This window comes from Oenanthe melanoleuca, chromosome 12, assembly GCF_029582105.1.
Source record: "Oenanthe melanoleuca isolate GR-GAL-2019-014 chromosome 12, OMel1.0, whole genome shotgun sequence".
In the NCBI taxonomy this organism is placed as follows: domain Eukaryota; kingdom Metazoa; phylum Chordata; class Aves; order Passeriformes; family Muscicapidae; genus Oenanthe; species Oenanthe melanoleuca.
In genome coordinates, this window is record NC_079346.1 from 1,272,036 (window position 1) to 1,286,600 (window position 14,565).

General features: G+C 45.5%; 1 protein-coding gene across 4 annotated transcripts in view; it reads right to left on the minus strand.

The window, feature by feature from the left end:
* Window positions 1-14,565, minus strand: part of ITPR1 (inositol 1,4,5-trisphosphate receptor type 1) — a 164,397-nt gene that overhangs the window by 138,156 nt on the left and 11,676 nt on the right. For 3 of the 4 annotated variants that reach the window (XM_056501261.1, XM_056501259.1, XM_056501263.1), the window contains exons 2-3: window positions 12,254-12,361; window positions 8,634-8,704 (exon numbers count right to left, since the gene is read on the minus strand). In XM_056501261.1, the coding sequence (XP_056357236.1) occupies window positions 8,634-8,704; window positions 12,254-12,345 (163 nt within the window). In that variant the 5' untranslated portion in view covers window positions 12,346-12,361. Of the gene's footprint in view, window positions 1-8,633; window positions 8,705-10,993; window positions 11,432-12,253; window positions 12,362-14,565 lie in introns of those variants that run through there. The other variant, XM_056501260.1, reaches the window with a different exon arrangement.

Consider the following 14,565-nt stretch of genomic DNA (forward strand, 5'->3'; position numbering starts at 1 on the left):
AAAAGCTTGAGAGGCCAGGTTTGGCTCCCTAAGCTTCCCTAAAGCATCCTGGGGAAGGCAGACCTAAAACCAAAACTCCTGAAGCACCAACATGCAAATGTGGATGTGAAGGAGGATGCAGGAGCAGGGATCACACCTCCCCTGACTGTGCTCAGCAGGATTCATCCCAGCCAAGGGCAGCCAAGAGGCTGAGCCTGAAGCTCAGCCCTGCAAGTGTCAGCACTTCCAAGCTGGAAATGCTGTTCTGAACCAAACCTGAGTGAGCTTGGCAGCAGATGTTTGTGCTCCCACACATCCAGCACAGCCCACAGCAGCACTGGGAATGTCTTTAAGGGACCTACAGCTGCCTTTGACTGAATAAAAGCACTTTGAACCTCAGCTGCAAAGCCCTGCCACCAGGGGTGATGATCCCTGGTAACTCTAACTCACTGGCTATCAAATGCCAAAAGCTCCCACCAAACTGGGAAGCACCATTTAGATGATCCTTGTCTAAAAAACTTTTCCCTGTGTATTTGGGTGTCTCAAGCACCCAACAGGTGAACACAGCTCCAAAGAACTCCAAGCAGAAGTGAAGAACAGACAGCCCACCCAGCCTCCCACCCCAGCCTTGCCTATTCTGTATTATTTATATTTATACCAAAATAACCAAACTGCACATAAGAAAACAATAATTCATCACAGCTCTTGTACTGCAAAGAAACAAATCTTTGGCTCTAGGTTACCACAGCTGAATAAAATCTCACCCAGGGCCAGGCCAGTGAGCCTGGGCACAATAAATACACTCTCAGTGAGTTGTTCTGGACTGCCAGCAGGATTTTACACCCCAGACCTCACCTGAGGCTCTCCCTTAAGTCTCTCAGCACTTTAGATAATGAATGTTCAGCTCAAGATGTTCCCAGTAGCTGGGAGACCTCTGTCCTCACACACAGGGTTTTTTCCACCCAATTTATGACATATTCCTTCTGAAGCAGTGAGCTCCCCCCTGAAGCTCTCTGGCTGTGCTGGCAGAACACACAGCACCCACCCTGAATCCACCTGAAGGTCCTCTGGAAGCACTTGGGATTGATGAGATTCCCCAGCATCCCCATCTTGCCAGCTCACAGAACAGACTCTGAGAGCCCTTCAAAACAACACAGCAAAACAGACAGGGTGCACAGAAGAACACACTTGGCTACTCTAAATATTAAGCAAGCCCCAAATTTTAATAACTTGGCTATATTAAAAGATAGGCACCAATGTCACCCCACCCCCACAATTCATCAAGGCATTTCACTCCCTTGGGCTCTTGTGACTAAGTATAATATTTCATTAAATATCCTGTTCATACTGGCTTATGTACTAGGGAACACACTAATTTTAGAAAACTGATTAGCTAGTTCTTTCTAACTGAATGTTATTGTAGCTAAGGTCAGATTTTGCACTGAAACTATGGCAACAAAGCCACAGTATTCTTTTGTCTACAAGGTTGGGACCAGGTTTATTAACAGAACTGCTCTACTTAATAGCTCAGCACTGTTTCTGGCAATCCCTTCCTCGATCCTACCTGAAATACCCTGAGCTTTCCACGGGGAAAAGGCTCAGACCTGCAAGAGCTGAGAAAGAATAAATGTCCAAAAGAGCATTTTGATCAGTTCTTCAATTTTAGGGCACAGTCAACCCCCCCTGTCCCACACAGAATTGTCAGAACAGAACTGCCCCCATTTCCAGAGGGACCAAGGGCACAGATCAAACTTCTCCCAGGAGTTCAAATAAATCCCCCCTCCTTCCTCTGCTGTACCTGACCCAACAGATGGGGTTTCACAGAGTTCCAGCCATGAATATTAATGGCACTTTCTGTTCCAAAGGGGCTTTGCTCTGCCTCCATCTCCAAGCACAACACCCCAGATGAAAGCCCTTGAAGCCCAGAAGTTGGCAGGCAGCTGTTTGGGCACAGAGCAGCAGGGACACAGCCCAGCCACCTCTGCAGCTCCTCCTCACTGTCCCCAGCTGTCCCACTCAGCTGGGCAGACCCTTCCCCCCATCCCAGTACCATCAGAGGGACACAGGAAAAATCCCAACCACCTTCATGAAGCCAGCAGTTATTTAGCCAGTCATTCATCTCTGCTAAGCACATCAGCACAGAATCCCTGAAGGGTTTGGGGTGGAAGGGACCTCAAAGCTCCTCTCACTGCCATGGCAGGGACACCTCCCACTGCCCCAGGCTGCTCCCAGCCCTGTCCAGCCTGGCCTGGGATGTTTCCAGGGATGAGGCAGCCACAGCTGCTCAGGGTAACAAAGCACCACAGACTCAGGATGCCTTTGGGATGTCCTGGTACTCCTTCACAAATCATTTCTGACTGCACCACAAGCTTCTCTGGCTTCACAGACCAGTAATGAAGCATTGCAAGAGATGCAGGAAACGAAAGAAAAACAGCTTTCCAATTTACTCTGCACAATAAAAAACCCGACCAAGCTTCCCTCTGATTCCTGCACCCCCTGATCAGGGTGCCCCAGGCCTTAGCAGAGAGAAAGCAAACTTCTCTGCAGGAAAAAGCAGCACTTCCAACTCCCCAGCTTTTTTAAATATCTAAGTGCTGCAGTGACAATTGTCCCCAACATCTGCTTGCACGTAGGCTGCAGTGGGCTAAAGTTTCACAATTCAGAGCCAGGATTCAGGATTTCTTCATCTTATAAAGGGCAGCAAATTCAAATGTGTACGAGCAGTTGGCAGTTTTCTAGTGCAGCTCTATAAATACTGAAAGATTCCTCATCAAGGCAGCAAAATGTATTTTAGATTTAACTATATCCTAATTCAGCAAGAGTGAAATTTTTTTTTTTTTTTACTCAAAAAGCTCAATTCTGCAATTCTGAATTTAAAAAATTACAGGCACAACAACAGACTGTATTTTTACCATTTTTCTCTTCCATCAAACAACATAAAAGTTAATTTTGATTTTACACTTCTTATTTTGATTTTTCCTCTTTTTGAAAAGGGGCTAAGAGGCATCTTTTTTCTTTTTATGGTGTTTGGCTGCAAAACAGAGAAGTTTTAAGTGGGTATTCAATATTATGCTCCACTTTCTACTCTTGTGTTCAGCACAGGCATTTTAATCTGACTTGGACATCTCAGAACTGGAAAGGAGTTTCTACTGCAAGTGATGGATGTCTGCAAGGAGACTTTGGCCTCAGCACTCAGGCACTCCCCAAAGTTCTGCTTCCTGCATGAAAAACAAATCCTGCTATTTGAACTGCTAATATCACAGAGGGGGAAAATATCCCATATTTAGACTCTAGTTTAAATTTTCCTTAAAGGAATCCAGGCACTTTAATAATTAATGCACCCAAGCATTTCAGCAGCATTAGAAACTCCAAGTTCAGAAGGAAAAGAAGCCCAGACTTGGCTGTGCAGCTCAGGTCTATCCCATCCCCATCCCCTTCCCACCATTCCAGCTCAAACCTCTGCAGAACACCCACCCCAACTCAGCTGAGAGAGTCAAACAACTCAGGCTACTTCACATCCAAGTTTAAAAAGCTGATTTCATCCCTTCCACCACAGCAGACCAGGAAAAGTGTGCCTGGGGAAGAGCAGGATTCAAGCTGCCCACTTGCTGGGAGCTGAACAAGGAGCCTCAGGCTGATCCCACAGAAAACTGTGACAAACACAGGGGGTGGCACTGAACCCCCCACAGCCTCCAAAGGACCCTCTCTGCTGCTCATACTCCTGCAGAACCAACAGGCTGAGGGACCTGGCTTTTTGTTTCAGTTTTTTTTTTTTTAATTTTCAGAAATGTTTGGGAAAATTACGTATGTGACCCTTCAGCTGAAAGAATCCCTAATCTCAGCCCTGATGCCAAGTATAAACAAGCTTGCCCTGGCTAAATAAGGGTAAATAATGTGTATGTGTGCAAGAGGATTCCAGAGCCTCCAGCAGAACCACATGAATCACAGATTTCCTTCATATTTTTCCTTCATATGGAGTTTCCTTCATGTAACACAAAGCAGGAGTGGGGAGGATTCAGATCAGTGATGGCAAAGCTATGAAGGATGAAATATAAAACATTTCTGCTGGGGAGGAGCACATTGACTTCAGTGCTGAACACAGGGTAACTCCAGAACAGCCACCAAAACTTTGGATTTTGGGCAGGAATTGTTCTCTGGGAGGGTGGGCAGGGCTGGCACAGGTGCCCAGAGCAGCTGTGGCTGCCCCTGGATCCCTGGAATGCCCAAGGCCAGGCTGGAGCACCTGGGACAGTGGGAATGTCCCTGCCATGGCAGGGGTGGGATGGATGAAACAGAAACCATTCCCAACCCAAGCCACTCCATGATTCATCCTAAACACAGTTTTTATACCCACGTAATTATAAATTAAAGCAGCCTGGGGAGCTCCTCCTGCAGATACAGCTCAGGGCTGAGCCCCCAGGGCTGGCCCCCAACACCTGCAAGGCACCAGCCACAGGAGCACAGCCTGGATTAGGATCAAAAGAACAAACACAATTTGAACTACTCCTCTTCTGCCTTGCCATGAGGGTATTTTAAGTCTAAGATATGGGTTCATTCCTTGAACATCTTGCCAAAAAAAGAGTGTTGCCCAGCAGCTACTAAAACAATGTTCTGGAAGGAGGGAGCTGCTGGACAAATTAACCCAGTGAGTGCCCTTTTTGCCAGGGTTTCAAGCATCTCTTGCAGAGCTGCTGGAAGCCTGGCAGCCAGCTCTGCGTCCCAAATACAGAGCTGTAAGGAATTCCTGAAGGCCTGTCAGACAGGCTGTTTGCTGTAGTAGCAGTGTCTGCATTAAACAAACACGTTTGGCTTCGGCAGGGCCGCGCTCCAGAACAAATGAGCACAAATAAAGCTCTGCAAAGGCACAGCCCAGCTGCACACAGCACCGAGCCCCAGCCTGGGCTCTGCTGCAGTCAGGGATCTCTGTGTCCTGCAGCAGGAGAGATTGCCAGTGAAACTCTGAGGGTCAGCTCCAGTTCACACTGCCCACATCAACCCATGCTCACTACAGGGAAATTCATTCACAGCCACCCCTGAGCTGCACAGTCACACTCAAAGATGGCAATTAGAGCTTAATAAAAACATTAAATGTCTTTTCTGTTTAAAGAAGTGTGGATAACTAAGGGAATGTCACACTTTTTCTTTTTTTAGAGACTCATACAAGTACAATTTCTTCCAGGAACCTCATCTGTACACAGTACATTTACAACAGTTAAGTATAAAAAACCTCTTTGGTATATTAACATTACTAAAAAGAAACACCCTAATGAATATACTCTTCAGTCTTCCCATTTTGAAAAGCAGTTTTAGATTTGTTTGGAGCTGGAGGCACAAAGGGCCAGAGAAATGCTGTACTTGAAAAAAACCCAAACACACCCAAACAGTGTATTTAAAGTGGACACAGAATTCCAGAATTAAAAAAAAAAAATCCACTGAAATCATAGACCATAATTACCATCCAACCTCAAACCACTGACCTCAGGTGCGAAGTAATTCTGCTTGGGATGGAAAAGAGTAAGAGAAAGAATCAGCCTTCACACCTTCAAGTGATCAAATGAATATTTTAATGACCTTACAGGCACCACAGCAATTCACATGTGAAATAACTGCAGGTGAACACTCACAGGAACTGAGTGTGCTGCACTAACTTCCTCTGGAGCTCCTTCCAACTCCAGCACTTCACTTTTTTCCATCTAATAACGCTGGAATTCTTTTGGTTTGTTTTTTTTTTTAACCATCTCATTTACACTTTTACTCCATGCACCACCCCCTCTGACTCTCAGCTGCCTCTTGCACCTCACCCTTTGAGGGCTCCCCCACCACCAGCTCCATCTGCCAGACTTCTGTCAGCAGAGCCAGTTCTGCTGTCCTCAGGATCCCTCTGCTCTCCTCCCTCCCTGCAGGCTGAGCAGCTCTGTCCCTCCCAGCTGCCCCTGCAGCATCCTCCTGTCCCACCAAACACACCCACATTCCCTCCTGCCTCCAAGCCCATCCCTGTCCAAGCAGGGATTCCCCAGCACAGACTCTGCTCCAGCTGGGATGGGGCTGTTTTTAGGAGCAGGTTCCTCAGGCAGGGCTGTTTCCACACCACAAGCAGTGTTTAGTGACACAATATCTCAAATTTAAGCACTGCCACCAGATGCAAGTGATTAAATGTAGCCTTGGCAACATGACTTCTTACAACCTGAAGCACCTGTGGTTAGGGAGAAAAGCAGGATGGATTATTCTGCCACTGGATAGACAGGCTTGAGCTTCACACTGAATTTTCTTGGAGTCATCTCTGCATATCTAAGCAGTCAATCTTGTTTCTAGAGATCTCTCCTCACCTTGATTAAGCATGAAATTTGTATTTACAACTGTTTTACATCTGCACACAGGAGACAGATCTGCTCTGAGAAGCTCACACTGACACTTCTCAAAAATTGATACCAAAAAGAAGATTGCCAAGCCTGGCCACAGGTGACAGGCTCAGTGTCCCTGCCTGGAGGGGACTGACCTGCATGTGGACACCTGGAGCACAGGGACATCAAACAGGACCACAGAAGTGTTTTTCTAGTCCTCTGCAAGGGCATAATGAGAGTCACTTCCATCTGATTCATTTTCTTCTTGCTCCAAGAGGATTTTGGAACATTCCTTCATAATTACCAGTGCCTGACCCCACTCCTCAGGCTGCAGCTGCTGGGGTGACCACAACATGACTCACAGGATGGTTTGGGTTGGAAGGGACCTCAAAACTCATCCCATTCCACCCCCTGCCAGGGGACACCTTCCCCTATCCCAGGTTGCTCCAAGTCCCACACAGCTTCTGCATAAAACTGGGTTTTTCCATTTCCATTTTCCCTTTCTGGTGAAGATGGGGGTGATAAACTCCACTATTACTTCTTCTGAACATGTTTATCATGGAAAGCATTTTATCTCAGACTACACTTACAAAGTATGTGTATAAATAAGAGAAAAGCTTGCTAAAATTTTATGACTTTTGTTGCCATTTACCATTAAGCATAAACTTCCCCATGAAGTAACTACAAAGGCTGGAAAAGGTTCACACCATTCTCTCTCTCCCTGTATAAATTATAAGTAATATGAGAACATTTACAATGTCTAACCACGGTGTTTTATGTCAGACAAATGTCTCTCTCTGTACTTGCAGTTCCTAAACTGTGCTAGCAAGAATTGCCTTTTCCTCATTCTTTTCTCTCTCTCTGTCTCTCCCTCCCCCTCCTCCTGCACTCAGCAGTCTCAGTCAAATCTGCCTTTATTCTTCCACACCATTTTAACACCAGGAATGCCTCAAGTCACGGCTCCCATAACAACATTGTTCTTTCTTGGAGAGCTTACCACTGAATGCTGAGACTTCCCCAGGTTGCCTCTTTAGTGTTTCAATTATCAGCTCTTCAGTTTTCCAGGAAAAACGGAGAAAAAACAACTAGGACTCACAGACTTCAGCAATATTTTAAAAGGAGAGTTTCATTTATATACAACATCATGTCATGGCAAAAAAAACCCCAAAACACCCAAAAAAAGAGCAAGCAGTACAGATTGTACATGATTTTCAATAGCAATCACCTGAAGTCCTGGCCAAACCTGAATAAAATTATGGTGATTCTGACACACCAGTTCTGCTACATCTGAACAATAAAATCCAGACCAAAACCGTAAAATATTTGGCTGAGTTATCCTCTGGGTAAAAGATGCAGCCCAGGGGTGAGAAAAAGAATTCAAGATCTTTGCAAACAAAATCCCAAATTCCCAAAACAAAATTCTTTTCCTGTCTGAGCCTTTCTTGAAGGAGTCAGCCCTTGCCAAACTGTGCAAAGCAGAGCACTAATTTCTTATCACTGAGCATAAATTTCCTGGCAGAAGGAAAGCAAAGCCCAAGGTAGCTCATATCAAATTAGGTCAGACAACAACAGTCGTGGCAAACACTTTGCTCCTTTTTGTTTTCCCACTCCCTGAGGTCTGGTACTGGGTAATTAAAATGTGTGATAGAATGGAGAAAAAGAAATTAAATTCCCAGGAATCCTGAAAGTTTGGACAGATGTGAAAGGCAAATAACTGACAAGCTGAACCCCAACTCCTCACAAAGCTTTCTTCATTCTGAGTTTGGCTGGGACAGAGCTAATTTTCTTTGCAGCAGCTGGTAGAGCCACACTGTGGATTTGTGCTGGAAGCTGTTGGTGACACAGGGATGTTTCAGTTACTGTGGGCAGATCTCTGCTCCTCAGCTCAACTGTGAGGGCTGGGGCACAGCCAGCCCCAGGGATGTCCCAGACCATGGGCACAGGGCTGTGAGTACCTGTGCAAGTGGCATTTGTCTGGGCCCAACCCCTGCCTGCCCTTGGGAAATGGGGAATCAATTCATTGTTTTGCTTTGCTGCTGTGTGAAACTTTTCTCCACTAAATCTTAACATTATCTGAACATTCTTCCTCTCCCAGTTCTCTCCCCCATCCCACATGGTGGGGATGACTCAGGTTAAACCACCACAGTCCCACAGCCATTCAACACACACGTTTTTCCTCATGAGCTGTCACTTGTGGAAGAAGACACTAAAACATGCTACAGAAAGCACAGAGGTCAGAATTGCCACACACCACTGCACAAAACCAAGAACCATTTCTAAGCAGAAGGGTAAGGAGCTGTCTGACCAACTTACCTCTGAATTTTTTGGGTGGGTTGTTAAGATCACCTGCTTCTGGCTGTACAACACACCGATCATCCACAAGGCTGCAAAGAAATGAGCAGTGAAGTGAGAGCCCATCCCTGCAGCCCTGCCATCCTCCTCAACAAAACCAAAGTCGTTCACTTGCAATATTTCATCCGAGTGGCCACTTCAGCAGAAGACATTCCCCAAATGCCAACTTATGCCAGATCTTTCTAAGAAGCATGCAGCTGATTTTTACTGTTGCCCAGAGCTATGCTCCTGGTAGGTGGGACAATAAGTAAGTCATTGCTCCTGTGTTCTGCATCATCTTTATGTCCCCTGCTCGAGGTGCAGACAGAACAGCCCATATTCTAGGGAGGTGACACACAGCCTCAGGACAGGTCCTGCCTCTTGGACAGATTAGAGTCATGCTGCAAATGTCTTTATATGAATAGAGAACAGGAAAATATGGCAGCTGTGCAAACTGGACACTGACCCTGTGACCCCTCAATATTAAGAAATGGCAGGAACAGTCACTGCCACAATAAAAATTGACTCCTGAGAGAAAGGAAGGCACAAATGGACCCTCCTGCTCACCAGCCACACACAGGGTGAGCTGAGGGACTGAGCCAACTCCTCCTGTTCTGCCAGGAAGGGAGGGAGCTGGACAGGCAAACCCAAGAGATTCCAAGGGGGAATGCCAGGACAGGGCTGTCTGTCCCTGCACAGCCCCACAGGGTCAGCTGAAATCCCACAGAATAAAGGGAATTGTTAAGAAGCAGCTGCTCCCACTGCTCTGCCTGAGCAGCTTTGGATCAAGGTGGAATTGGGCTTTTCCCAAACACCACTTCCAAACTGGAAAATTGCCCCTGTGACCAAAGACTTTGGGGTTTGATTTGATCCTGAATGACTCAATTTGGCCCCTTACAACCAATCTGTCAAAGAGGCTTTCTACACAAACGTAGAAAGTAAAACTCCAAGGTCAAAGGCTTGAGAGGTCCATTCTCATGCAGAATCAACTTGAGAAAGACTGAGACCTAGAATATGAGAGTTGTTCCTAGCAGAGGCTGGTCACATGCAGGGAGCATCTTGAGACAACAATTAGGGAAAATAAGGAAGTGCATGAAAATTAAGAGATCAGAGAAACTAAGAGGGCTCAACAGTTTTATGCATCTAAAATCTGCATATGCAAACATTCAGAGTGAATTGCTTTTTCCCCATGGATTTTCTCCCTACTCAGTACTACATGCAGATATACAGGTGCTCCAACATGAATGGTACTAACATTTGAGCTGAAGCACCTGCTTCTGGTGAACAAAGGGCCAAAAGTATCAAGGAAATAGGTTACTCTGATCATCCCATACAGATAATCTCAGTGCAATATATCCCTCTCATCTGAGATTAAGTTGAAAGTAAAGAGGAACTTCCCAAAGCAGTAAGAGGAAAATTTGACAGGGTGAGAAACATGGAAGAGGATATATTGTACACCAATAATCATCAAGATGACAGCACTGAGTCTGGGAAACAGCAAGAGTAAAGTTCTGATTAAGCAACATGTCATAGGAATATTAAATAGGAACACTCTTCAGAGATTTAGGACAGCATTAGAATGTAGAGTGGTATCTGCTGCTCAACCTTCAGTAAGCACATAACAGGTCATTACACATCGTTATGACATCAGACTGTCAAAACTCCACATGGGCTGGAGGACAATTACACCAAATCTTGCCTTTGCTGCTTTAATTTTCTCCAGGACAAAGACTAAATTAAATATGGGACAAAACTAATTTGATTATGAAGGCTTATTAAGATGATAATGCATTTCATGTTTCACATAGCAATTAGGATTTCTGGCTTCAATCAGGCTCAGAGATATGTGGCCATTATACAATGCAGTTACCTTAAAACAGCACTAACCAAATCAGAGTGGAGGCTTGAACACTCAGGGGTCTTCAGGCCATGAGAACATCTCATCAAGCCTAGGAAACACACGTGCTTGGGGCCTGTCATGTCCAAAAGGACTACCCATGGTGAAAAAAATATCTGCTCAGCAATGCCACCAGAAGCCACAGCCACTGCATACTGATCATCATGCACTGCATGGGATTCCACATGGCAGAACAACTTTCTACTTGGCCTGGAATTATTTACTGCCAAACTCGCTTCAGGACTGGGAAGAAAAACAATAGGCAGATGTAGAGGACAGTTCATGTTGCCAGTGTTCAGCAGATAGTATTTGGCAGTTACACAGCTGATCCAGGACTGCAGAGTGCACGTGTCATATTTGACGAGGACCTGGGAAATTTGTCAAATACATTTGCCAAATACTATTCGACCAACCCTACTTACTACATCCCCTGCTTTTATCATACCTTCTTTCCTTTCTGGCAGCATCCCATATTTTCTTCTCTTTCCTATAATAGATCATGGTGCATCTTCAGTGTCTGCTTCCTTCTCTGCCCCCTTATTTTCCAGAATCCTAATAGCTAGAGGACTAAACCTACAAGTTAGTTTGGAGTCACTCAGGTGAGATTGCAGCCCATTGTTTCCTGCTGAGGCACTTACCAGGATGCTGGCTCTGTACCCTGCTTGGGAGCTCCATTTAGCAGATGCATCTGGACTGTAGGCATCAAAAAATGTGCTGTGACTGAACCCACCCTGAGGCCCTTAGGGCTACTGGAAATGAGAAAGAGCAGGTTGTGTGTGCCCCTGGCCAGGCACATCCCCGTGTGCCACACAGGAACAGGGGCCAGAGGTGCTCCTGGAGCCTCTCACCCTGCAGGGGCTCCTCCCCAAGCTCCTGGTGCTTGCAGAGGATCAAACATTCCCTGGCCCTCCTCAGAGCTGTGTTCCAATGCCATGGCTCTGCCAGCTCATCCTTTTGTGAAAAGCTGCTTTTTTGGTTACTGGAGGAGCACTCACTGCTCCCTGCCCCAGAGGAGCTCTGCTGCAGAGCACCTGCTCTGTGTCCTTGAGGAAAGCAGCACAAAGGGGCAGGAGCTGGCACAACACAGCTCCCACTGCAGCTCCACAGCTCTGGCAAAGCACAAGGGTCAAAACATGAGCTCCTTTGATGGGAGAAAATTTTGTTTGTAGGAAAACCTCCAATTAAACCTCAATTTTAAGACCAAGCTAGCTGTAATGCTGAGTTACTGGTATTTAAACCACTTGGCTCAGGGATTTGATTTTTTTTTTTTTTTTTTTTTAAGATATATATCTTGTTTAAACTACTTGCATTGCCTATGCTACACCCTTAGAGCAGTCAGCAGAGTGCACTGGGGTCTGTTCATCCCTGACTGGGGGAAGGGGCAGGGAGGGACAGGACGGGACACACGGATGGACACGGGACACACAACAACATGAAAATCATTGGATTGCACTCATTCCCCCTCTACCCCTTCACCTGACAAGGTTCTTCCTCCCCACTGCACCACAGCACTGATGCACTCTCCAGCCTCCCAAAATCTACCTTGCCATTTTCACTTGAGGCCATTTTTACATTTAGGGCCAAATCTATCCATCAAGCTCCCTTGCTTTAGCCAATATTCCCTGGGATAGGGCTCAGGAGAGCTAGCTGAGCTCTGCTAGTCCTTCTTATGGTGTTTTTAATACAAGAGAACAGCTGTTCTTACCCCAAAGTGCTAATAAATCCATTTGTTGAGCCCTCTGCATAGAGAGAACAAATATCTCCAATATGAAGGAAGCTCGACATCTTGTCAGTCATCTCTGGCTTATTGCCCCTGGAAGGAAGAAGGAAGAATAAAACACAACATTAATCAGGCAGAATTCCTTGGTGCAGCTACCACAGGTTACAGCAACAGGGCCCTTTGCCTTTGTTGGTTTGTTTGAAAAACAGCCCAAGTTCTCACAGGGGAATTTCAGGTATCAAAGAAAACTCAGCACGCCAGAGTGCCTGCTTGGAAAAATAAACCAGGGAAAAACAAGCAGCTACTGGCATCCCACTGCACGTGGGGCTGTTTCCCAGGCAGGCATCCATCCCAGAGGATGCTGCATGTCAGTGCAGCTGTACCAGCCCATTCCATCCCACTGCCAGAGGGAGAGGGGGAGAGGGGACTGCTCCAGTTTAAGGCATATTTGTATCTAAATCACATCTCTGCTGGAATTAAAGGCAGGTTTAAGCATCCTTTAAAGGCTCTCCTTTGTGCTAGAATGGTGCTTCTGAGAAATTCCAAATATTGACCTAATTCATGGCAACATTTTTTGATGACATCAAAATTCTGACATGACACCAGCAGCCTCCTCCTTACACCTGCAGGCCCAGAAGCAGAATTAGGTGAAGATCTACTCAGCATGCCTGACAATGGATTTTGCATGTAAAAACATAAAGATTAAGATTTTTCCAAGTCAAATGCTTTATCAGGAAACCAAATCCCTGTGAAATCAGTAATACTTGAATCCTGGGTTTAAAAGAGATGGTTTAAATGTAACACTGAGGAGACAGACACTGAATGTTACCAACTTCCACTGTATTAATTAAGAACTTTATTTTCTCTAAAGCCCCAAGTCCAAACAACACAGGACCCACCTGTCATTTCAATAAATACAGAAAAAATGGAGTTTCTGTCTGTCACAGCAAAGAGACAACATGAGCCCGGATAAAAAACCCAATGGAACAGATTTTCAAAGACACTCCTCCAAGCCCATTTACTGTTTCCTCCCAAGCCCTGTTTTTTGATCCCTGAGTTCAAAAGGCCCAAGCAGCTCCTGTGCTGGAGGATTCCAACAGCAGGAGCCCAAAGCTGCTCCTCCTGGCAGGCTGTGAGCCCTGCCAGCCAGCACTGCCCAGGGCCACAGCTCCCACAGGTGAGGGAAAAACAACTCAAGCACTTCCAGCCTCTCTCTCCATCACACCCAAAGAGGTTCTAAAAGCTCTCAGAGCAGGAGAACAGCACAGCAGGAACTTCTGCTTATTCCTGACTGTACAGGGACAAATATCAATATAAATATCCCCTTGCCTTGGACATGATCTTGTTTACCAAAAGCAAAAGGATCAGGTTGTTAGGCAAGGTTGGAGCTCAACAAGGACAAATTCATGGAGATCTAAAAGGTGAGGTTTGCAGCTATGAAAATAAAAACCTGAAGTTACACTTTTCTGCTGAAAAGCTCCAAGCAGCTCTCCCTCCTCACTCCCAAAGGATCTGTGCTGCTGGGAGTAACAATAACAACTTTCATTATTATTAAATCCAAGCACACCACAGACATTCTATCCTGGTAAATCGGTGCCACTGCTACAGTGAAAAACAAACCCAGGAAAACCAGGAGATAACAGGCCAGGCTGATATGCAGGTAAAGGGGTCTCAGCTCCTCTGGAATCAAATTTGGGTGCATAAAAAAACAAACCCTTTGGCTCCAGGTTGCTTGTTGAATGCCAAGTCCTTCAGCCACTGCATGCTACACAGTCTGTTCCCATTCTTTCTTGGTAAGTGGACAGAAAAACACTGCTACCTATTTTAAGATATATGCCACAAAACATACAGAAATATGCAGAGTGCCTGAATTAGCAGCACTGGAAATACAACTTCACCCATTTCCTGACTTGGATGTTTAACTACCAACTTCAGACTAAAAAACTTTTCATCCCTGAAAATGAGGCTCAGCCCTGAATTAATACAGCCCAAAAGAAAACCCACAGATACTTCCAAATTAACCCTTTCTACAATGGCATTAAGGTTTCCTTTGCAGACTGTGAGGGGCATTACTTTTTCCTCACAAGAGACAGATGTTCACCACAGCTGTTCCCAAAGGAATGTGAAGGTCAAAATTATTGACTTCTATTAGAGATTTTTTTCTTGGGGAAAAAAAAAAAAAAAATTAAAAAACAACTCAGACCATTGCCCAAAATCAGGCTCAGGGATGGAGAAGCAAACTCCTGCATCACTTTGCAGGATACAGTCTCAATTTTCTTACATTTTCTTCACTGGAA